Source organism: Engystomops pustulosus, chromosome 1 (assembly GCF_040894005.1).
Source record: "Engystomops pustulosus chromosome 1, aEngPut4.maternal, whole genome shotgun sequence".
Classification (NCBI taxonomy): Eukaryota; Metazoa; Chordata; class Amphibia; order Anura; family Leptodactylidae; genus Engystomops; species Engystomops pustulosus.
The window spans coordinates 255237389-255262350 of record NC_092411.1 but is presented as its reverse complement, the minus strand read 5'-3'; the positions used below and the strand labels follow the sequence as shown (position 1 = coordinate 255262350).

At 42.5% G+C, this 24962-nt stretch overlaps 1 protein-coding gene across 3 annotated transcripts in view; it reads left to right on the top strand.

The window, feature by feature from the left end:
- LIMCH1 (LIM and calponin homology domains 1) overlaps window positions 1-24962 on the top strand; it is a 188406-nt gene that overhangs the window by 101894 nt on the left and 61550 nt on the right. For all 3 annotated transcript variants that reach the window (XM_072125035.1, XM_072125025.1, XM_072125045.1), the window contains exons 4-5: window positions 17936-18042; window positions 20391-20421. In XM_072125035.1, the coding sequence (XP_071981136.1) occupies window positions 17936-18042; window positions 20391-20421 (138 nt within the window). The remainder of the gene's footprint in view (window positions 1-17935; window positions 18043-20390; window positions 20422-24962) is intronic.

Sequence of the window (24962 nt, the reverse complement as noted above, 5' to 3'; positions counted from 1 at the left end):
TCCTTTTTAGGCTGCTTCTTGTCTGCTAGGTCCTTTTAGGCTGCTTCTTGTCTGCTAGGTCCTTTTTAGGCTGCTTCTTGTCTGCTAGGTCCTTTTAGGCTACTTCCTATCTGCTAGGTCCTTATAGGCTGCTTCCTGTCTGCTAGGTCCTTTTAGGCTGCTTCTTGTCTGCTAGGTCCTTTTAGGCTACTTCCTATCTGCTAGGTCCTTATAGGCTGCTTCATGTCTGCTAGGTCCTTTTAGGCTTCTTCTTGTCTGCTAGGTCCTTTTAGGCTGCTTCTTGTCTCCTAGGTCCTTTTAGGCTGCTTCTTGTCTGCTAGGTCCTTTTAGGTTACTTCCTATCTGCTAGGTCAGTGATGGCGAACCTTTTAGAGACCGAGTGCCCAAAATGAGACCCAAAAAACACTAGATTTTCCCAAAGTGCCAGCATGGCAATTTAGGCAGTAACAAACTTATTGCTACCAGAATTTTGGAGCTCCAATCCGACCCTGTCCACACCTTTTCACTCTTCAGACAGGACCAAGAAGCACAGGATGGGTCACTTTACAATAGCAGGGCACTACTTGGACTGCCTGAGTCTGCAGGAAGATGCCATGTCTGGCAAACTCTGTGCCTGGTAGACAGCCCGTGTGCCCACAGAGACTCCTCCGAGTGCCATCTCTGGCACCAGTGCCATAGGTTCGCCACCACTGTGCTAGGTCCTGCCTGCTAGGCTCTTTTAGGCTACTTCCTATCTGCTAGGTCCTTATAGGCTGCTTCTTGTCTGCTAGGTCCTTTTAGGCTGCTTCTTGTCTGCTAGGTCCTTTTAGGCTGCTTCTTGTCTGCTAGGTCCTTTTAGGCTACTTCCTGTCTGCTAGGTCCTTATAGGCTGATTCTTGTCTGCTAGGTCCTTTTTGGCTGCTTTTTGTCTGCCATGTTCTTTTTTGGCTGCTTCCTATCTGCTAGGTTCTTTTTCGGCTACTAGAAATACCAAATGAAAGAGCTGCCAATAAGTAATATAAAAAGGTATATCCTTTATTAATATTCCATACAGGTCAAATACAAACATGTATATCCCACAATGGGGAGATCAAGAAATCAATTAACATAGAGGAAACAATTAGTCCCAGATGAAGAGTGGGACATCCACAGAGTACTTAGTACCCCCCCCCCACCCCCACCCTTTTTTTTCCCTGAATGCCCTACGGTCAAAAAATGCCCATTATAAAAATACAATAAATCCAACAATGGGACAAATGAGGGTGAGGAGACAATGATAAAGTGAAGCCAGTAATTAGAGTGAGCCAGAGGTACCCTCCGGTATTACAGGTTCCAAAAATTCAAGACACACTTACCCATAGGCATAATGACGGGCGAACCGGGGACAGTCAGATGGGAGGGCCAAATGAATTACCCCTACGCGCCAAACATTAAGTACTCACTGTCGGTGTATCCACTTAGAGGCGCGCCTACCATGAGACGCACCAGCACACTTAGGTCGCACACCGGAAATGCATCACCAAAAGTGCATCTGCCCGAATCACATGACCGGACGGGCGCTACCATGGAGACGTGTCCCGATATCGTGCACTTCCCCATGCATGTGGGTTCAGGTGAAAGAAGCCTTTTTAACATTCAATATGTGTTGCATTTTGGGAATTAAAGAGGTAACGAAACTCGTGAACCATTTCAGAGTCTGTAAGGTCCATCTACCATGGGTATCCTTTATGGTACGGGTTTCATACTGGTTTCCTCTTGTAAGGCTGAGGTCTACCACCGATAGCGGTACTCCTAACGTGGATTGTCAATAGAATGGTTACTACATGTATTGTCCCGGTCTGCATGACCTCACATGTGGGTGCAGTTTGAACAAATCTCTTTAGTAAAAATCTTTTGATTCGCGCAGCTCTGCAGCAGTATTTTAAATTTATTGTTGCAGAGACGCAAAATACTTTTTTTTTTACATTTTAGGATGCACAATTTGTGAAAACCTGAACCCCAATATACATATAACACAGTCCTTTCAGTGCAGATTTATCTTGTGTTCCTGGTACAGAGATACTGTAATAGGGGAATAAATGAGTGTATTATGTAGAACAAAGCCCTTTGTCCCCTTCCACAGATCCGTCATGCAGATGTGTAAGCCCGGAATTTGTTGTTTGGAAGAAACTGTGATAACATTTTCGATTGACGCGTCCTCGGAACGCTGCGTAATGAAATTTAAATTACATTGGAAGACCACCCAGCCCCTTCATTTATTGAAAGGTGCTGAGATGCTAGGTTTTTGATTTGGGGCTTTCTAATAGAATGAAGGACTTTGGGATCATCTTATACCTGATGAGCATGAATATACTTGGATTGGGGATTTATGTAGCAATGGTCTAAAGCCAGTATTGATACACAGGTTATACTCCCAGATGTAACTAGTAGATTCCTTGTTAACTTAGAGGGACCTTAAGTGAGAAGATCAAATCAAAGAAGTTTTAAAAACTAAAATGCTTATTTCCACAGGAAGGGCCATGATTGGATACGGTGGGCTGGGCAGGCATGAGGGAAAAAAAAAGAGGTATGGTTCCCTCCTCGCTCTGAGACTTCCGGTTGTCCACACTGGTTTTCAAGGTGGTGTCACATGAGTGGCCTCCTCAGACCGTGGGACACCATGGGCGGTCACTTCCTTTGTTGTCTCCTGCTCCATGGATGCCACTGTGAAGCTGATCCTGTGACCCCCCAACTCCCGCATAACTTCTGGCCAGGAACGGTGCAAAAAAAAAATCAAACGTGCTTGAGGAAATGGGAAAAGCATAAGTATGCTATCTTATATGTCACACCCTGGCTCTTCAGGGCTTTTCTAGACTCTTGATCATTGCTTGGGCTTTATCAGATTTGTCCTGGTTTTCCCACTCCCCAGTAGCAAATGGACATCTTTTAGAAGATTGAATGGGGAATCAGGCTGCATAAAGATGTACAGGCAGTCCCCGGGTTACATACAAGATAGGGTCTGTAGGTTTGTTCTTAAGTTGAGTTTGTATGTAAGTCGGAACTGTATATTTTATCATTGTAATCCCAGCCAGAAGTTTTTTGGTATCTATGACAATTGGACTTTAAAAATGTTGGGTTGTCATAAGAATCGATATCAACACTAAAGCTTCATTGCAGACACATGTGATAACTGTTATAGCTGATTATTGTAGCCTAGGACTGAAGTACAATATATTACCAATATCCAGAGGTCCGTTTGTAACTAGGGGTCGTATGTAAGTCGAGTGTTCTTAAGTAGGGGACTGCCTGTAGTCCTATAATCTGCAACCAGCCTGTTATCCTGGACAGTGGTATCACTCCACAATGCGCAGAGTTTCTTTCATTTCTCCACTGCTCCTTTCTTCCTGTATACACCTTTTTCCAGGTCCACTAATACATTTATTTTTAGATATATATATATATAGTGTTCTAATAGGATTTTAAAGCCAAATTAACTACAAGGAATTTACATGTGAAGTGTCCAACCAAATGTGCACCAACTTTCATTAGTTTGCAGATCCTTCAAGTATTGACTGTGTGAGACATTGACTGAACGGACAGGGTCCATGATTTCAACCTAATACTTGGGTCTGGTCATGACCATATCTTATGCATCAAGTTCAGTGTATCGGCTCTGCAACTCGGGTGTTTAGCATCGGATCAAAACTTGTGGAGCCTCTATTTTGTGGAGTTAATATTTATCCGGTTACTCGGAGAGAAGATCTGTAGGTATGGTACACTGTCTGTAGGGTGAGGAAGAATAAAGATGATCTCTGGAGACAGTGCCAGCCAGGTGGCTGTAACCTAAGCTTTAGGACTGTTAGTATCAGCCTGGCTGGAGTGCAGCACTACTCTTTCACTATGTGCAGCGTTAACCCTGTGTATGTTCTCTGGTCTTACATCACTCTAACAAAGTGTGTCCAAAACTTTCCTGAATCCCTATTGTATAAGGCCCCTTCCACACTAGCGTTGCATTTCACGTCAGGGTGCAATGCGTGAAAAACTGACGTTTTTGGCTGCGTTTTTGTTCCATTTTTCCTTGGAGTCATTAGCGTTTTTGCGTTTTTCACGCGCGTGTTGTTCGCGTTTTTGGTGCGTTTTTCACATGCGTTTTTTAAGTCAATGGGACTTTTCCAAAGGGACCATGATTCGGGAATAAAATGTTTTATTTAATTGAAAAAGAATGTCTTCAGATAAGTTAGCAGATGTATGCAAACATCTACAATCTTTTCTTCACTGTTCCGCGTGCGTATATTATCTCCCGACAAGTTAGCAGATGTGAAGAATAGAATAAAAACAGTGAACACAGGATCATTTAAGTGAAAAACACAGTAAAGAACTCAGTGAAGAATAGATTACAGATGTGCGGCACATCTGCTTACTTGTCAGGAGATACGCGCGGATTGGTGCGAACAAAATAGTATGTGAAGAACAATATATATGACAATATATATGTATGGAAACATCTGCAATGTCTTCTTCACACATATATATTGTTCTTCACATGCTATTTTGTTCGCACCGTTCCGCGCGTATCTCCCGACAAGTAAGCAGATGTGCCGAACATCTGTAATCTATTCTTCACGGTGTTCTTTACTGTGTTTTTCACTTAAATGATCCTGTGTTCACTGTGTTCACTGTTTTTTATTCTATTCTTCACTGTTCTTCACTGTGTTTTTTTAATTAAATGCTCGATCTCGAGCAGGGGAATTATTCATGTCACCTAGCAACCCATCCATTTAAAACGCATTGCACTCGCATTGCACTTGCAATGCTTGCGAGTGCAATGCATTTTTTATGCGTCTCCATAGACTTGAATGGGGCGGGAAAAACGCACGTGAAACGCAAAAGTAGAGCATGCTGCGATTTTGACGCGCGTCAAAGCAAACGCAAGCAATCGCGTGAAAAACAACACAAATTAGGAAAGACCCATTGGAAACAATGGGACAGAATGCAATGCAAGTTCTGCGCATCAAAAGCACGCGCAGAACTCGCGCGTGAAAAACGCTAGTGTGGAAGGGGCCTAAGTCTTGTAAGAGTAGTATTACATATCAACCCTGTGTTCACTGTGAACTGAGCTAAAATACCAGCTTTTGAAAAAAGCAGCAACTTTTTCTTTGTACAACCCTTAATATATTGTACAACTAGTCAGATTAGTGATAATCGTCTCCTGGTGACAACTTTGAGAACTGTAATAATTCCCAGTGCAGTATTGTAATATTTACTGAGCAGTTCATAAACCACAATAGAGAAATATGTTCACCGGTGTCTGTAATAACCATCTTCTTGCTTTTTCGGGTGGGGCTTTTGTGTGTTGTACTAACACTGTCATTAGGCAGATTGATACGTTACCACAGCGTTTAATTTGGTATGTGATTTACGACTCTACCACCTAGTCACATTAGTATTCAGATTTATGCTCCTAACTACATGACAATAAAGACTTGGATTAAAGGGGTTGTTCTAGGTCACAACCTCTTAGGGCAGCTGCAGCAAATGATAACATCTTAAATGATGTATAATGCAACAATATAACTATATCCTCCTACTCTGAACTTATCCTAGTATTAAGTTGTGCTATCCTATGTATGTGTGTTATTTGTTCATATACAACATATACAATAATAATCTTCTAGTAAGTGGCTTATAGGTTGTGAATTGTTTCATTTTGTACCTGACATAGGATATAATATTTGGGCCATTGGCGGCTGCCCATAAAGAACATATTATAATCCACCACCGTGGACACCCACTGATTTGATATTAAAGGGTTCTTTCAATACCTCATTCAGTTTTGATGATATTAGGATAGGGCCTCAGTATGTGATAGGTGGGACTCTGCACTACATCTGTTACTTGCTATTGCTGCCTCTGGGCACAGGGACTTTAAGGGAACCTGTCACCAGTTTTACCCAACTAAACCAGCAACCCCCTCATGTGGGGTATGCATTACTCTTTCTATAATCGCCTCTTTTGTGTGAAATCTCCTCCAAAGTCCTATGAAAAGAGTCAAGTTTTGAGCCTGCTGCAGGAGGAGTGTCTTTATAGACACCCTTGCCTTCTAAAGGACATAGAAACATGCTTTTGGTGAAGATAGTACTCTCATCTTCAAAATCACAACAGGCTTATGATTCTGTGAGCTAAAGAACCTGAGATGCAGTCATTAAAAATCACATTAATCAATCAGATTTTTCTGTGCAGTTTACATTTCCTATTATGTTCCGTATCACCGAAAGATGAGATTCTTATCTTTAATACGACTCCAAAATAATGTTTCTAGGTACTATAGAACTGTAAAATACAAGCTGTGAAGCAGCACAATGGATATCCAGGATCACATTCCAATAAGGGTGCAGGCCTCAGGACAACCCAACTCCCAGGTGTATAAAGTAGATGGCAAAACAGACGCAGAAACCGCACTCTTGGAGACATATAGTAGTTCTATACATCAATGGTACAGGTGTGATATTTCAATGAAACTATTTTCAAGCATACTATAGAACTGAATATAGGGGCAACTGAAGTGATCCGCTCTCTGTAGCCTCAAACTTAACGAAACTCCTCTTAATAATAATAATTCTTTTATATAGTGCACACAGATTACACAGCGTTGCACAAAGCTTGCCAAATCAGTCCCTATCCCCATGGGGCTCGCAATCTAATCAACCTAACAGTTTGTTTTGGAGTGTGGGAGGAAACCCACGCAAAGATGGAGAGAACATACAAACTCTTTGTAGATGTTGACCTGGATGGGACTTCAACTCAGGATCCCAACGCTGTAAGGCTGTAGTGCTAACCCGTGCTGCCCTACAAAATCAGTTTGAAGGGGGCTCCCAGATATGAACCAGGGACGTCTCCATTGCATAGTTTCTTTGCCAGGGAACAGCAGTATGGCTTCCATCCTTTCAAAGGTAGGAATAGATGTTTTTCCCAGATGTCTGAACAATCCGTATGAGAATATGAATCTCCTATTCCCATTATTAAAACCTATTTAGTATTCTAGCATTCAGAACATAGTACACCATAGATTATCAGGGCCAATTTAGAATCTCTCCTATTATATCTTTTACCAAGCCTGTAAATATGCTGAGAAACACAAGCAGCGGGTGGACAAACATCATTAATTTTGGGGGAAAAAACTTGTTATCTGCAAGTCTGATCTACAGGGAAATGTCTGGCACAACTTTATTGCCTTTGGAAAGAGACACTTGGTATGCGTCTAATGTGCCAAGATCCGCACTCCTAGATATTTTATTTGTGTGAAGTTTACCTGGGTTGTCTGGACACCACAATTAAAGTTCTTTTCTCGGAGGGTAGGTTCATCAGGGCTGATCTGTGTATGTCCTCTGTCGCTTAGCTGAAGGGATACAATGTTACATTCACTGTATCTGTACATACAATAGATACAATGCAGCAGTGTGTGATCATTCTGTATTGTATGCATGTACCATAGAAGAGATATTCACCATATTTATCAAAGCCTGTCCCCAGGGGGCCGCAGTATATTCCTCCATTTCGACTACACTCTGGGGTCAATTACAGAAGGATGGAATTAAACTATTGCTGCTTAAAGAAAATCTACCATTTGCTTTTGTGCATTATGAACCAAACATACCTTGAGGATGCTGTAGCGACACTGATGTAGAAACATATCTTGTTTAATCCCTGAACGGAGTGATTTTGCTGAAAAAAACTATTATAAACTTATGATAATGAGGCTCCGTCATTCCTGTTTCTGCCCCAGCACTTCTCCTTACCCTAATTATGCACTGCTTCAGCCTTGTCCTGCTGTGAACACATTATCACTGTTTTGTCCCTAATAGGCAGAAGTAATCAATCGCTGCACCATCACCCAGCTGCTGTGTATGAGTCATCCAGCTCAGGTTGATTAGTCCTGTCTGGACAGTTCAGGCAGCTCTGTGTAATGTGTTTATGTATGGCAGCCAGCTTTCCCAAGGTCCTGAATTCAACAAGATATGCTTCTGCATCAGTGTCGCTACAGCATTATCAAGGTATATTTGGTTCACAATGCATAAAAACAAATGATAGACTTCCTTTAAATCTTTGCCTGTAGCCATGTAGCTGTATAAGTAACATTGCAGTGGTAGCCCTTGTGTTAGTGCTTACCCCATCTTACAACTAATACAGTAATTGGACTGGTTACTGTGGCCTGGTTATTCATACAGTATATGTATAGTGTACATATAGTTCAGTGACTGTTTACCTATGGTAAGGATGAAAACATAGAGTAGTAAAATTATATCTTGGTAGAAAATATTTAAAATGTGAATTAATGATGAATATTAGATCTGTGAGGATCTGACCAGAGACACCAAGTGAAAATCAAAATAATTTTACACTTTCCTGGATGCAAGGGCTCCTGATTTATCAACCCCCTCATATGTGGATCATGGTCCTTGGAGCTCCACCAATTTTAAGGGAACCTGTCAGCAGATTTATACCTAATAAACCTCTACCATTTGTTGTCATTCAGCTGAACACCTTCCGGATCAGGTTTCTTTCATGACCCTGCATTCAAAAAATCATATTTGAAGCGAGTGTAGATTTGTTGTATAAAGTCAAGGAGGCGGAGAGTTTAACAGTGAAGTCAAGCTCTCCCCGCCTTAAAATTCCCCATTTACTGTAGACAGGTTCCCTTTATGACCATTATACAGAACAAAATGCCCAAACAACCCAATAGGTCAAATGTATGGGGCATGTTGCATATAAAATAATTTTTATAATGCACTTTATTCCTCCAGGAGATAGGCTGGTGCCATAGTATTGGCTGACCGCTATTTGTCCGCTATCTGAAACACCCCATTATACAATATATCATGTATTCTTTACACTGACCTGTAGTTACTCTGGTGCGACAGATGTCTCTATGGACGTCCATGTCATGTTAGGATTATCAAATCTGTGCTGACGTCTTCTTTTCTTCTGTTTGCTACCGGCAGCTGTAGATCTTTTTTATTGCATAGACTGTAAGCTCTTGTGTCCCCCCTCATCCTCATAGCCTGTAAGCTCTTGTGTCACCCCCCTCATCCTCATAGACTGGAAGCTCTTGTGTCCCCCCTCATCCTCATAGCCTGTAAGCTCTTGTGTCACCCCCTCATCCTCATATACTGTAAGCTCTTGTGTCACCCTCATCCTCATAGACTGTAAGCTCTTGTGTCACCCCCTCATCCTCATAGACTGTAAGCTCATGTGTCACTGCCTCATCCTCATAGACTGTAAGCTCTTGTGTCACTCCCTCATCCTCATAGACTGTAAGCTCTTGTGTCACCCCCTCACCCTCATAGACTGTAAGCTCTTGTGTCACTCCCTCATCCTCATAGACTGTAAGCTCTGGTGTCACCCCCTCACCCTCATAGACTGTAAGCTCTTGTGTCACCCCCTCATCCTTATAGACTGTAAGCTCTGGTGTCACCCCCTCATCCTCATAGACTGTAAGCTCTTGTGTCACCCCCTCATCCTTATAGACTGTAAGCTCTAGTATAACCCCTCATCCTCCAAATGTAAGCTGTAGATCTTTTTTATTGCATAGACTGTAAGCTCTTGTGTCCCCCCTCATCCTCATAGCCTGTAAGCTCATGTGTCACTGCCTCATCCTCATAGACTGTAAGCTCTTGTGTCACCCTTCATCCTCATAGACTGTAAGCTCTTGTGTCACCGCCTCATCCTCATAGACTGTAAGCTCTTGTGTCACCATCTCATCCTCATAGACTGTAAGCTCTTGTGTCACCTCCTCATCCTCATAGACTGTAAGCTCTTGTGTCACCCCCTCATCCTCATAGACTGTAAGCTCATGTGTCACCCCTTCATCCTCATAGACTGTAAGCTCTTGTGTCACCCCCTCATCCTCATAGACTTTAAGCTCATGTGTCACCCCTTCATCCTCATAGACTGTAAGCTCTTGTGTCACCCCTTCATCCTCATAGACTGTAAGCTCTTGTGTCACCCCCTCATCCTCATAGACTGTAAGCTCTTGTGTCACCCCCTCATCCTCACAGACTGTAAGCTCCTATTGTTCCATATGACTGTTTGTACTCTGCAATGTAGTATTATATTTGTATATGTTCCCCAGAATCTAAAAAGCGATATGGAATATTATGTCCCTATATAAATATTATTATTATTATTGTTGCTGCTAACATTGTAACAGAAATCAATTTCTGAGAATAAAATCTGCACAATCTGAACTGAGAGATAACACAATAGTGGATCAATGAAAATAAGGGAAGGCCAACTATAAACGCATATATCTTCTTATGTAGAGCAATAGCAACACTTATTACCTAATTGGTGTTACCATGGGTGCATAATGCTAATATCCAAAGCCTAATCGAAAGTGAACAGCCTTTCCATATTTGTGTTCCATTATGAATACTGTTACATTGTTTGTGGCAAAACAGTTCTCAGTCCTATGTAAAATCCCAATATGACATGATAAAGGGGAAAATCTACTGGTGTGTCCATAGAGATGAACATGCGTAATCCGTGAATTCATCCTAATCTATGCATACTCCCATACAGAAGTGATCCGTAAAGCCTTGTTTTATCAGCACCTCCTGAAATCTGTTGCTTAAAATTTCCACTTTCCAGCCAATTGGCAAACGCACAAAGGGCCTTGTAAACATTACAGCTATTAACATAAATGTAGAATCTTTTAGCTGCATTTTAAGCCTTGTTTTTGTCTATCTGTCAAATTAAGCCAAATTAGCTTTCATTTAAAGCCAATAAACTGTGATAATTAGCCAAAACTAGTAATCTTCTTATTAGTGGGAGCCAACTTTTTGCTTTGTGAGCAGGAATGTTAAACCTGTTTGGTGGAACTAGGTTTAAATAAACTTTGAGTGCTTCTGGTTTTATTACAGGGGGGGTCTCGAAGGTTCTGTGCTGCTTACCACTATTCACTTCCCTGTAGCACATACTTGAGAGCTTTCTACTATATAACATAATTTTACCAATTCACATACCGTATATACTCCAGTATAAGCCGAGTTTTTCAGCACAAAACATGTGCTGAAAAACGTCCCCTCGGCTTATACACCAGACTTAACCCACTTAAAAAATAAAAAATAACCCACTTAAAAAAAAAAAACAACTTTTATACTCACCCTCCGATGTGGGCGCGTCTTCTTTCTTGTCTGCTGCTCTTCTTCTTTCTTCTCTAATGGACGTGGCCATGTTTTCTTCCTGGCCGTCGCATACTATGATGTCAGCAGCGGCCGCGTCATAGTATATGCCTGCTGAAAGAAAACATGGCCGCGTCCATGACAGAAGAAAGAAGACCAAAGAAAGAAGAAGAGCCGAGAGGAAGAAAGAAGACAGGACACGTCGACATCGGGGAGCCGCGCCGACATCGGAGGGTGAGTATATAAGTTTTTTTTTTTTTTAAGTGCTAGGGAGGGAGGCAGGCTGTATACTACTAGGGGCTGGCTGTATACTACAAGGGGGCTGGCAGACTGTATACTACAAGGGGGCTGGCAGACTGTATACTACAAGGGGGCTGGCAGACGTAGTATACAGTCTGCCAGCCCCCTTGTAGTATACAGTCTGCCAGCCCCCTTGTAGTATACAGTCTGCCAGCCCCCTTGTAGTATACAGTCTGCCAGCCCCCTTGTAGTATACAGCCAGCCCCTAGTAGTATACAGCCTGCCTCCCTCCCTAGCACTTAAAAAAAAAAAAAACTTATATACTCACCCTCCGATGTCGGCGCGGCTCCCCGATGTCGACGTGTCCTGTCTTCTTTCTTCCTCTCGGCTCTTCTTCTTTCTTTGGTCTTCTTTCTTCTGTCATGGACGCGGCCATGTTTTCTTTCAGCAGGCATATACTATGACGCGGCCGCTGCTGACATCATAGTATGCGACGGCCAGGAAGAAAACATGGCCACGTCCATTAGAGAAGAAAGAAGAAGAGCAGCAGACAAGAAAGAAGACGCGCCCACATCGGAGGGTGAGTATAAAAGTTGTTTTTTTTTTTAAGTGCTAGGGAGGGAGGCAGGCTGTATACTACTAGGGGCTGGCTGTATACTACAAGGGGGCTGGCAGACTGTATACTACAAGGGGGCTGGCAGACTGTATACTACAAGGGGGCTGGCAGACTGTATACTACAAGGGGGCTGGCAGACTGTATACTACAAGGTGGCTGGCAGGCTGTATACTACAAGGGGGCTGGCAGGCTGTACACTACATGGGGGCTGGCTGGCTGTATACTACTGGGGGCAGGCTTGCTGTATACTACATGGGGCAGGCTGGCTGTATACTACATGGGGGCAGGCTGGCTGTATACTACATGGGGGCAGGCTGTCTGTATACTACATGGGGGCAGGCAGGCTGTATACTACTGGGGCTGGTGGCTGTATACTACTAGGGGCAGGCTGGCTGTATGCTACTATGGGCTGGTTAGCTGTGTACTACAGGGGGCTGGTGGCTGTATACTACTGGGAGCTGGCTGACTATATACTACTGGGGGCTTGCTGGCTATATACTGGGGGGGCTATGACCAATGCATTTTCCACCCTCAGCTTATACTCGAGTCAATAGTTTTTCCCAGTTTTTAGTGGTAAAATTAGGGGTCTCGGCTTATAATGGGGTCGGCTTATACTCGAGTATATACAGTATTTCTTTAAATGCACAATGAGGGAGATTTATCAGAAGTGTCAGAGGATGGGCAGTTTGGTGGCTCAGTGGTGAGCACTACAGCCTTGCAGTGCTGGGCACCTGGGCTCAAGTCCCATCAAGGTAAACAATCTTCAAAGAGTTTGTATGTTCTCTGTGTTTGCGTAGGTTTCCCCCCACACTTTAAAAAAAACCTACTGGTAGGTTGATTAGATTGTGAGCCCCATTGGGGACATGGACTGATTTGGCAAGCTCTGTGCAGCGCTGCCTAATCTGTGTGCACTATATAAATAAAGGCAAATGCAGTGGGTGGTCTCTATTCCTGGAGACGCGATGAACTGCCCCTTGGATCTTTAGAAAAAACCCGGCGCACTATGTTCCAAAGATAGGTTTATTGTTCCAATAAAACCATAAAATTTCAATAAAATTAATAAAATCAAGACGCGTTTCGGATCCATTATGGTCATCCATTTCGGATGACCATTATATAAACAATTTTTGGTGCGTTCCCGGTACCGGGACGGGAAGTGCGATGCAGGTAAATGAATGGATGACAGATGTCATTGATTTATGCACAGAGAAAGTGACAGCGCTACCTGGGACTACTGGAGGAGTGGGAAGCTGAGGACAGATCTGGATTATCATTGTAGCTCCTGCTCCGGCCCTGACAATTCTTCCTGTTTATGGGACCCTGGAAGGAAGCTACAACGATCATCCAAATTTCTTCTATTTTATGCTTTATTGGTGTCCTCAGGGGACTGATATGAATGACAGCTGTGACAGAGAAGGGAGTATAAATCACAAATTAAATTTCTGTGTTGGTACTTTGCGATAAATAAGCGGGTCTTGGTTGTAGTTTGGGCACTCTGTCTCTAAAAGGTTCGCCATCACTGCTCTAGACTGTAAGATCGCTGGTCCTGGGCTAGAGAAGGCAGCGTACCCCCATCCATCTAACAGCAGGGAGCCCAAAATATTGATTTGGATTGCTCAGCAATAATGTGGACTAAAGAGAAAATTCTAACCATGTATAATTTCGTAGCAGATTCTGTCAAATTGTTAAGGGGGAGCTTTTCTCTTTAAATGAGTTGTTTGGGTTAAAGAAAAAATTGCCAAAGGAAATGAATTGCTTTGCTGGCGGTCCCCACGATCCCGCAGTCATTGTGCTGGTGGTCCCCACGATCCTGCAGCCATTGTGCTGGTGGTCCCCACGATCCTGCAGCCATTGTGCTGGTGGTCCCCACGATCCTGCAGCCATTGTGCTGGTGGAGCCCATGATCCCGCAGCCATTGTGCTGGCGGTCCCTACGATCCCGCAGCCATTGTGCTAGCGGTCCCCACGATCCCGCGGCCATTGTGCTGGTGGTCCCCACGATCCTGCAGACATTGTGCTGGTGGTCCCCACGATCCTGCAGCCATTGTGCTGGCGGTCCCTACGATCCCACGGCCATTGTGCTGGTGGTCCCCGCGATCCCGCAGCCATTGTGCTGGTGCTCCCCACTATCCTGCAGCCATTGTGCTGGTGGTCCCCACGAACCTGCAACCATTGTGCTGGTGGTGCCCATGACCCCGCAGCCATTGTGCTGGTGGTCCCCACTATCCTGCAGCCATTGTGCTGGTGGTCCCCACGAACCTGCAACCATTGTGCTGGTGGTGCCCATGATCCCGCAGCCATTGTGCTGGTGCTCCCCACGATCCCATAGCCATTGTGCTGGTGCTCCCCACGATCCCATAGCCATTGTGCTGGTGGTCCCCACTATCCTACAGCCATTGTGCTGGTGGTCCCCACGAACCTGCAACCATTGTGCTGGTGGGCCCCACGATCCTGCAGCCATTGTGCTGGTGGGCCCCGCGATCCTGCAGCCATTGTGCTGGTGGGCCCCGCGATCCTGCAGCCATTGTGCTGGTGGTCCCCACGATCCCATAGCCATTGTGCTGGTGGTCCCCACGATCCCACAACAATTGTGCTAGTGCTCCTCATAATCCTACAGTCATTATGGTTCCCATGATCCTGAACTTATTGTTCCTTCTGAAAATGGCGTTTATATCCGTGGCCGAAAGCACACGAGTCATTTTGGTCAAAACCAAATCAATGGTTATCCTGCTATCATCATTGTAAGACTTACAGAACTGATCAAATACTGAGTTCTTTCTCCTGTATCATAGTGCAGGGAATTTTCTGAGGAACCAGAACCAATTGTCTTGAAGCTGAGGTGTTGAAAGTCCATCTTTTCACAGTTACTGTACTTCTTAAATTCTGTGACAATGTATAAACATTTTGTTGCAGATTACTTCAAACTGTCTTCTTATACAAAGAACTTAATCCTAGAACTATGCTCCCAAACTCTAACATTACCATATATAGTTCCCTTTATACCTTTAGCACATCACAAACATCTGGGAAATGTGGATGTTTTTGAGGTGGTAATCTACATAAAATATCAGTGCAGGAATCATGATTCAAAGCTCCAGTATTTAGACAACTTGACGGGGTCTTCAGAAACATAACACCCAAAGTGCAGTTCAAATCTTCGATGCTATGTACAAGCGGGAACGTGAAGGGTAGAGATGATGGCATCTGGAATGTCCTCTTGTTTTTAATATAGAAGAATGTGAGCCTGTCCTTTTAACATAACAAAAATGTTAGAGATCTTGAGAAAAGGATATATATATACGTCAGGGCAGAATTTGTTTTGTTCTAGCTGCTAAGAATATGGAAATGGAATTGTAACTGTATACATGTAGGTCTCCTTGAGTGTGGTCTAAGGTTGGGTACTTTCAAGTGGATGTAGATGATGTCATGGAAACTGAACTCTACAATTCAACAATGCCTTTAACTGAGAAGGCTAGAATTATAGTATTAATCTATTAAATCTAAAAGGAAGTATTATCAAGAATATACCGTACTACCCTAAAGGAGGAGGAGGACAACCAGGGCTGTTAAGGCGGTAAGCCAAATTTCTGACACCAACTCCGCCAAAATGGTCACTGACTTCATGACTCTGATTATACGGTCCTGTTTTCCTGGTCTACAGTTCTAAGATGAGAGCAGTCATTTCTTCCCAGTGCCTTATTCCGCTCATCTGTATTGGAGAAGCTGATTGTATGTGCCGGCACAGGACCCAGAGTAGACTGGCCCTGGGAGCAGGAGAAGAACCAGCAGTGGAAAGTGCTAGTCAGCTGTACTGTACTACTCTGGGTTCTGATACCACCTCATACAGCCAGCACTAGACATGGAGCATTGAGGAGAGAAGATGCTGCATTGTGGTGCATGGAGCATAAGAGGAACCAGGAAATGAAAGTTTGTATTTTTTGTCTGCTCTGGTAGTCTCTAGTATTCGTATGCTCTGTGGGTCCCTAGTATTTATATGCTCTGAGGGTCTCTAGTATTTGTATGCTCTGGGGGTCTCTAGTATTTGTATGCTCTGGGGGTCTCTAGTATTTGTATGCTCTGGGGGTCTCTAGTATTTGTATGCTCTGGGGGTCTCTAGTATTTGTATGCTCTGGGGGTCTCTAGTATTTGTATGCTCTGAGGGTCTCTAGTATTTGTATGCTCTGTGGGTCCCTAGTATTTATATGCTCTGAGGGTCTCTAGTATTTGTATGCTCTGGGGGTCTCTAGTATTTGTATGCTCTGTGGGTCTCTCCAGTATTATTATTGTTTACTCTGGGGACTCTCCATTATGTTAGTTATCTTCTCTGGGGACTCGAACAATTATTATCTTGTTGTTTGCTCTGAATGCAGTATTTGTTTGCTGTGGTGGTATTTATTACTATACTGTGCTATTTATAATTGGGGTGGCATTTGGTGGATATAGGTTGCTGGTTATTGGTATGGTCCCTTGAAGTTGAGCAGTATGACAATTGACCAAGTCAAGACAAATGGAATTGCTGTTTCTCTTCCATGACCACATGACCATAGGTTTTCAAACCCTTATGTGATCTCTTACAAAATAAGTCAACCATCCCTATTATGAAAACTATCAAGCATGTCACAGTCTTTTTAAGTTCTGAAAGTTCAGAAAGCTAATTTCATGTATTTTGCACTAATGTGGGTTAATAAGCTTAACACTTCTTCAATACATAAGAAATGGATAACTGCAGAACTCAAAGGAAAACAACCACCTACAAAACATGCAAAAAACCTATTAATGCTCACCCCCACTCCTCTTCACCTTGAACCCAGCACGGTCCGTCATTAGTCTTGAGATGCCAGGATCACCTAGAACAGAAAGTTACAATTGGCAGCACGGAGCTAAGTGCTAAGTATGCACAGCTCCGCACCTACCTCTCACAACACAGAAGAGGGAGGTGGCGAGGGCGTGTATAATTAGCAGCCCGGAGCACTGGACATCTTGTCCCCGTACTCCGTGCTGCTAATTATAACTTTATTTTCTACATGACCCCAGAGTGTCAAGACTAGCGATGGATAGCACCATGATCAAGGTGAAGAGGAGAGGAGATAAATATGAATAGGCTTTTTTATGTTTCTTATGCGGTTGGTCTCCTTTAAAGGGGTTGTCCTGGGTTAATATAATTTTGATATTATACTCGCCTCATCCCTGTGCTCCCGTTGTCCAACAGCACAGTCTCTTTGTATCCAGAATCCGGCGCTGCTTTCCTGACCACTGACACCTACCTGTTGTAGATGGAGCTTAGGCAGGGGCCGTCAGTGACCGGATCTGCTGGGGGAGGCTATTAAAAATGGTTTAATATTTTTAAGCCCCCATCCAGCCATATACTAATTTTTTTATTATTTTTTTTTTTATCTGCGGCGGAACATTTTAAACCGTATCTGGAGTTCTGATTGCTTAGTCGGTCTTGTGAGTAATGTGGATGGCTCTGCCCACTACAGCAGCATAATGAATTAACCCCTATATTCACAATAGAAATGGAAAGCATTTGTCAGCACAAGAAGAAAAAAAAAACATTGTGCAATACACTTGGGAGGTACTGCCCTATTAGTATTTCCACTTTGACACATACGTTTCTTGTAGAAGAGAAGCAGACAGCTGCCATCCCTTCATATAGGTTACTTGTCTCCTTGAGATCAGCTGTTCCTGGTATTGCTGCATAAACCTTTAAGCTTCTTACACGTTTGCTAAGAAAATATTGAAAAAAAGGCAACCTTTGTCATTCTTACGACTCTGCATTTCTATAGGTGATTGCATCTTTTTTTTATTCTTATTGTAATATTTTATGTTTAGATGACATGAAACGACATTTAGCGTCAGGTTGATTGAAAGTATTGTTTGTTTGTTTGTTTTTTCCTAATTTACATATTTAAATGAATTTTTTTTTTGGTTTTTCATTGTAGGATAACGTAACATTATTCTTACGAGGCTGTAAAGAACTTGGTCTGAAAGAATCGCAGCTTTTTGACCCGGGAGATCTACAGGACAATTCGAACAGAACGACAGTCAGGTTTGTATCTGGGAAGTGATCAGATTATTCATATTTTATATTTATAATTACTTTTAATGATTATATTATATGGCAATGTCATACTCTTTGCACATACTAAATGTATTGTATTTACACACCGGCTCCTAATTCTTTCCTTGTACTCGATTTTGTAAGTTGCGCTGCATCGAGTGTAAAATATTGTGTCCCCCACCCCCTGCACCCAAGCTATAAGTCTCACCCAAAGTTCCTTCTCACTTTATGAAATGTGTTCATGATATACTGTATTTTTGCCTTGCGTTTTTTACACTATGCTGCAGTAACCTTTAGCTAAACCTTGTACCACCACTCGGTGCCTCAGCGCTCCATGATGTGGAGTTCATAGGAGTAGTTGGCTTCCCCTGACCTTGTATCTGCGGGCATGTGAGCACAGATATTCTTGGCATCTCTCTGCTGTCTCCATAGCTTGCAGCATGTTTAGATGTTTTCTACACTAGAAGAATTTCTCTGAATTGATTAATTGCTCTCATGCTGTTGAATTAATTTGGAGTGTACCTGTGGCCTATGCACAAGAGCCAAACTGCGGGTGAACCTTTATTCAACCTGACCCTACAAGCTAAGACCTAGGTACATTATTATTCTATGTATTTAGGAATGAAATTCAGAGAATAGTTATCAAAGAGAATTCTAAATTCCGAGACCTAAAGTAAATTGTAATTCTTGGCAAAGGCAGAACTTTTTTAGTTGTGGTTAAGTCCGCTTCTTTTTAAATACAATTCAAGAATTCAGGTTTTTAAAAAAACCTGGGATTGTACATGATTAATATAATACACTTTGTGTGTACTTGCATAGAAGATTAAGGTTCCTGCAAAGCTTCAGTTTTTTGCCTCTGCTAACCCAAAGTTGACTAAAGAAGAAGCTGGGCATGGCTGGTTACCTCCACAGAGTTTGGACAATGATTGATTGTTTTTTTAAATGTGGCCCTATTCTATAAACCCTTTGTAAGAAAATATTCTCCCATAGATTTCCCAGCTTAAAGGATCTGCTTCTAAACCAAGCACACTTACATGCTGGTGTGTGCCTCCTGAAAGCAGATCTTCTTTTTGCTGCCAATAACTTAGTTTATGAGAAAACTGTATTTTAAAATTATTTAAATGATACTCAGGGGCTCCTGGCTACATTACAAAAACCCCTTCTGGCTCCATTGTCTGCTTTTTAATTATGTCTCCATTCGGCATCTCTGGCTGGGGAGAGAGGTGGCATATTTCCTCAAACACCCATCACAAAAACACCCGCCATCAGTAATTAAAGAATCCTAGTGGGTCTGAAAAGTAGAAAAAAAACAAATTTAAAAAAATTTGAAAAAAATATTTAAAAAATTACAAATTGAAATCATCTCCCTTTCCCTAAAACTGATCTAAAAATGTAAAATTTATAAAAGGGCCTGGTCGTTAACGGGTTGATTTATATATTCTTTATTTATCCCAAAATGGTCTGCTAAAAGGATTATTCAATAAAAAAACATTTGATTGACTATTCAAAGTGACTCTGTCAGCAGTTTTGACCATAAAAAGCTGTAGACTGTGTTAGGTATTTGCCCTATAACCATATATTTGTCTATGTTGTAGGTAGTAAAAGGCTGTAAAAATACATTTATTTTCCCGGATTGTAGCTGGACTTGGTGCACTGTTGTGCACTGGTGAGTGAGATCTCTTCACTGTACTCAGCGCAGCCCCTCCCCACTGAGTAAATGCTGTAGCATTCAAACAGAAGCTGAATGCTACAGCATGGTCGAGGGGTTGTGCAGCAGTACATTCGAGAGAGTGCCCTAAATCCAGCTACATTCCCAGAATCGAAATGTATTTTCACAGTTTTACTACGACTAAAAACACACACAGGTATGGTTGCACAGATTTCCAGGGCCAATAGCAAATACTGTCTGCATCTTTGTATGGTCATAACGACTGACAGGTTGTTAAAAAATAATTGGTAATCCCCATTTTTATCAAAAGGAGGACTTTGAGTTTGGTGGTGGTGTGTGTTTTTTTTCTATTCAGCATGAGGCCAATGTGCATGCTTGCCCACCACTCCATCGAAACTTTTCCTGACCTTAGTTGTGCAGAAGTAAACTGGAGGACGCAGACCCCTTTCTAACGTTCTGCTGTGGTCCTAGCAGTAGGGCTCCCAGTGCTCAAACATTTATTGTCTCTACTGTGGAGAGATGCATATATTTCAGGATGTGATCCCTTTGTTCATCTCCTTAACTTCGCCTTCAATTTCTTCTGACAATGTCCTGTCTTTAGGTCATGAAATACATTACTCCAAAAATATGCTGCTTGATTATAGTCTCATATTTTTTCTTCATGCAGACTCTCCGATTGCAACAGAAAATTAAGAAATGTGAGTATATATGCTACAGATTTCATGTCTACATTTGTACCCTATATGTGTATGTTTTAGTGCTGATGACAGTTTTAGTCCAATCCCACAACATTGGAGCCACTGATAATTCTCATGACCAACCACATGGATGTAGTGCTTCTAAACCAAGCGCACCTACATGTTCCTCCTGAAACAGGATCTGTTCTGGTCATGTCCCACAAGACGGGAGCCACTGATAATTCTCATGACCAACCACACGGATGTAGTGCTTCTAAACCAAGCGCACCTACATGTTCCTCCTGAAACAGGATCTGTTCTGGTCATGTCCCACATGACTGGAGCCACTGATAATGCTCATGACGAACTGCAGATTCCTAGGCTGCACCTGGACAAAAGTAGCCCAGGAGCAAATTAGGTTAAACCATGGGCGTTACCTGCAGCCTTTCATAAAGACCTTTAATGGTGTGAGGACAAGGTAACCACATGAAGATTACCACTAATTGCTGCTCCTGTATTTGTTGTTATGGATACTAAGTAGACATCTTGCCTATCAATTGTATGTAACCTGTATGTGGTTTCCCTGGCTGAGGAACACTGTGTATGGGCACCAAAGTTTAGAACTTGTATGGATTTTGCAAACCAAAACTTCTAGAGTCTGAATGCTGTAGATGTAACCGTTTCCGACCTACCGCCAACTGTGCCATTTATACAGAAGGGGTCTAGTGTTCCTTGAAGGTCCATGGTCTGGTCAAAACTGTTAGTTTTGCATTCTCTCAACTTGAGTCACGGCCTGTTACAGAAAAGACTGATGATATTAGCTGAGCTGTTTGGGTTTTTAACAATACGAGTTGACTTTCGAATAGCATTGTTGGCCTTCTGACTCTTGCCCAAATGCAGATGTCTTTAGGGGATGGAACTGGGAAGGCTAGAAGGCTCAAATCATGTAGAAGATTTTGTTTTCAGCAGAGATGGGCAATGGCCAACCTCTTTTACCCATTGTAAAGAGATGAATTTCCTTGTAAGCCGAGTTTACACGTGTGAATTGGGTTGAGAATGCACATCACTTGTAACTATAGATGTAAATAAACGACTTTTACATGATTACATGGTTTCTTGCTTTCGCTCCTGGTATTTGGGGGTAAGCGGGAGGGGATGGAATGAAATTGGGAAACTCTTGGCAGTCATTGGCCTGGTGGACAGCACTTCTCACACACACATCATTAGATCTGATTGGATTCTTTCTGGCTTGCTTCTCATCTGGCAAAGAATTTCTGACAAAGGAATTACACTTCTGGTGCCTGATCTGGAGGAGATTAGAAGCCGCCCTTTCTGGCAGCAGATATTATACTGCACAAATGGAACTTGCCAGGAGCTGAGCAATTATTCCTTTGCAATAAATCATATTAAATGATGTGCCATAACTCGCCTCTTAGGGTTCATTGGGGCAGACCAATTTCTAAAACAGAGCCAGCGTCGGTCAAATAAGCTGTGCCCTGCGAGGCCGGATCCTGACTGAGCTGTCATTCTCTGTGTAACTTTCCATACTGGATTTGACTTTTTTCTCTTTCAAAGCAATGTTCACATTTGTCAACAGGAGGGTTTTTACAAAGGGATTGCGCACTAATCCAATTGACTGTAATTCTCTGTTGATTTATGCGAGGAGAAGCATTAATGAATGTAATTGTGTGTTGGGAACCGATCGCTCTCTCTTAAACCTGAACGACGGGCTTCATTATTTTCTACTACCGTATTTAACTTTTAGATACAACTTGTACCTATATAATTCAGCAGAGTCTCCCAAGCTATGTGTTATAATAGCCTGAGGATGTAGTAATGTGGAAATGTTATATGCGCCAGAATCCCTAATAGTCAAGGTCACAAGGAACTTGTAGGGCATCTGGACTTTGCCTAAACCGGGTTATTTGGGATAGTTAAATACTCATTTACAGTATGGTATTAATCTTCAGTTTCCCCCTCCAGCTGCATTTGCTTTCCATCCAAAATATAATGGAGTTTTATGTCTGTGCCTATATTAGTAGGATTTAAATTTGGGGTGTTTTAATATTCTGTAATCCCCATTGCACTTAATGTTGCATAAACTTTTAAAGGAAAACTTGCAGTTTTAGTGCTTTTTGTCACGGTAGTATCCATGATATCTAAATCTCTAATCATATCCTCACACATACGAGTGTGTTGTCATGTCCAAGAATTATGGTCCATGTGTCTGGTATATTTCCCACTTGACCGTGGTTCATGTTAACTGAGCTTTACTACATTATATTACTGAATTATAATGTTGTGGATTCTGGAGCCAGGGGTGCCCCAGGTATGAGGCACGTTGAGCCTCTTGCCTCAGGCGGCACCACCTGTCTGGAATGAACAGATCCTCAAACAGAAAAGTTTTTTTGGTAATGATTATAGCTACCAAAGAGGTGTGTATAGCTGCTGCTTTGTAAAGCGGTCTATTTCTACTCAGCGATGCGGTTCTGTATGTTGGGACATTAAAATTCTCACTATTAAGCTTACTGTTTATTGGACGGGAAACAATGCATCCTCAGATTGTTGTTTGTGGGCACGTGTCATCGGTGTGTGAGGTCCACTTACATGCCGTTGTCGATAGAAAAGGCAGAAATAAGACCTGTTATGGGTTTTGCAGTCGAGTAAGGACCTCATCTAAGGTTTGAGGCTTGAGTAGACGGCTCATACAAGGGGCTTTGGATACCATTGCCAGAGGTTGAGGCCATAGAAATTACTTTGTCCGTGCACTATCCGTTGAATCATTGGATAATAGATGGATAAAGCCATGTTCTCAGAAGCTGCATTATACATTATGCTTAAGCCTGAAAGTTACACCCTGGTTTATGGTTGCCCTATATTGCTTATATTAGGGTGATGCCATCTTCTTGGAATAATAGAAATATTTAAGGCTGTTAGCGATGACACAATCTTGATACAATCTTTGTATAATAATGACGAGAAGTCCCATCTACAGCTCCGTTCCCCTTGTATAAACCAGGCTATCTAGAGGAGCCTTCCCCTTATTGAAGCTTATGTTGTGGTGATGTCATTGACAGAACATTACACAGCAGCTGTTTAATATTGTCAAGTTGTGCGAAATTCTTCCACATTTGAGGCCACATAGAGCTGTCCAGGCTGTCTCTCTTAAGCCCTATGGCACCATCCAGTCTGAGGAGTGATGTACCTTTCACTTCAGGTATGCGGGCCCTGAGTTTCCTGGTACTTAATAGTTTGCTTCTTTGCCATTTCATCACTATATCTCATGTTGAGTGTCACTATATTTGCAGCTGCTTCTTCCAAATCACATTTACTGCTTGTGTTCACCATCAATAAAAAGGGTAGAGTTACTGGGCAATAAACTCTACTTCTTATATCATTGTAATTTTTAGCTTGTCAATTGTGTTCAATTAACCCCTCTTCCCCTGTCAGCAAAAAAAATTGAAAATCCAATTGTCACTGGGACAGAAATTTTTTTTTCTGGAGCTACAGTTGTAAAATATACAGCTCCAACTTGCAAACAAATTCAGCTTAAGAACAAACCTAAAAAACTTATCTTGTATGGAACTCAGGACCGCCTGTATAGACTTGGGCTTTATGCACGCAAATTAGTTTCAGGTCATGTGCTAGTCTAGTAAGGGGTCATACCTAGGCCTCGTGACCCTTTACATAAGCCAAGTGCCCGGGCCACAAAAGAAAGAACCATCATATCCCTGTGTTGTGTGCAATCACATGAGATTTACATAGAGGTAATTGGCTGCTCCACAGAGAATCATTTTCAGACACAATAGTGTCTGGATTTACCTGAAAAAAGTATATACAAGAGGGTGTACATGAAATAGGTTCATACAACTTTATTTGAAAATTTACAAAGGCATGATTAAAAGCATTTAAAAAGCACTAATAGTGCATAAGACAAAGAACAAAACATTAGTCCTGGCAGGTAAAAAATATCGAATAAGGCAGTGAAGTAGGCAAAGGATACAAAAAATGTCACAGAGTAAATTTCAAAATAAATAAAGATATAGAAATGAATTCATATTGTCATCGTATCCAGCAGATAATATATGTACAAGTGCAATTAATGGTCCATAGTTACCTACATGAATGTAATGTATAGATCACAGCAAAGCCAGGAACTAAGGAGGAATCCCCACGCGTTCCGCATGTGCAAGCAGGCTTCCTCAGGGGTAGTGTGTCTGGATTTACCTAAGTATAAGGCTACATTCACACTGCCGTATGGGGGACGTATATACGGCCAACGTATATACGGCCGATATACGTCCCCCATAGACGGAAATGGGCGCACGGCGCCCTACGGGAGCGGTACGGTGCGGCACCGTACTGCTCCGTACCCCGGAAAAAGATAGGACATGTCCTATCTTTGTCCGTAGTACGGCGCCGTGCGCCATATCTTCCTATGGAGAGGGGAGGGGGTGAGCTGCGCTTACCTCCTCCTTCTCTCCCCGTACACTGCCGTTGCCCGCTACAGTATGGTACGGGCGGGCAACGGCAGTGTGAATATAGCCTTAGTTTTCAGGCTA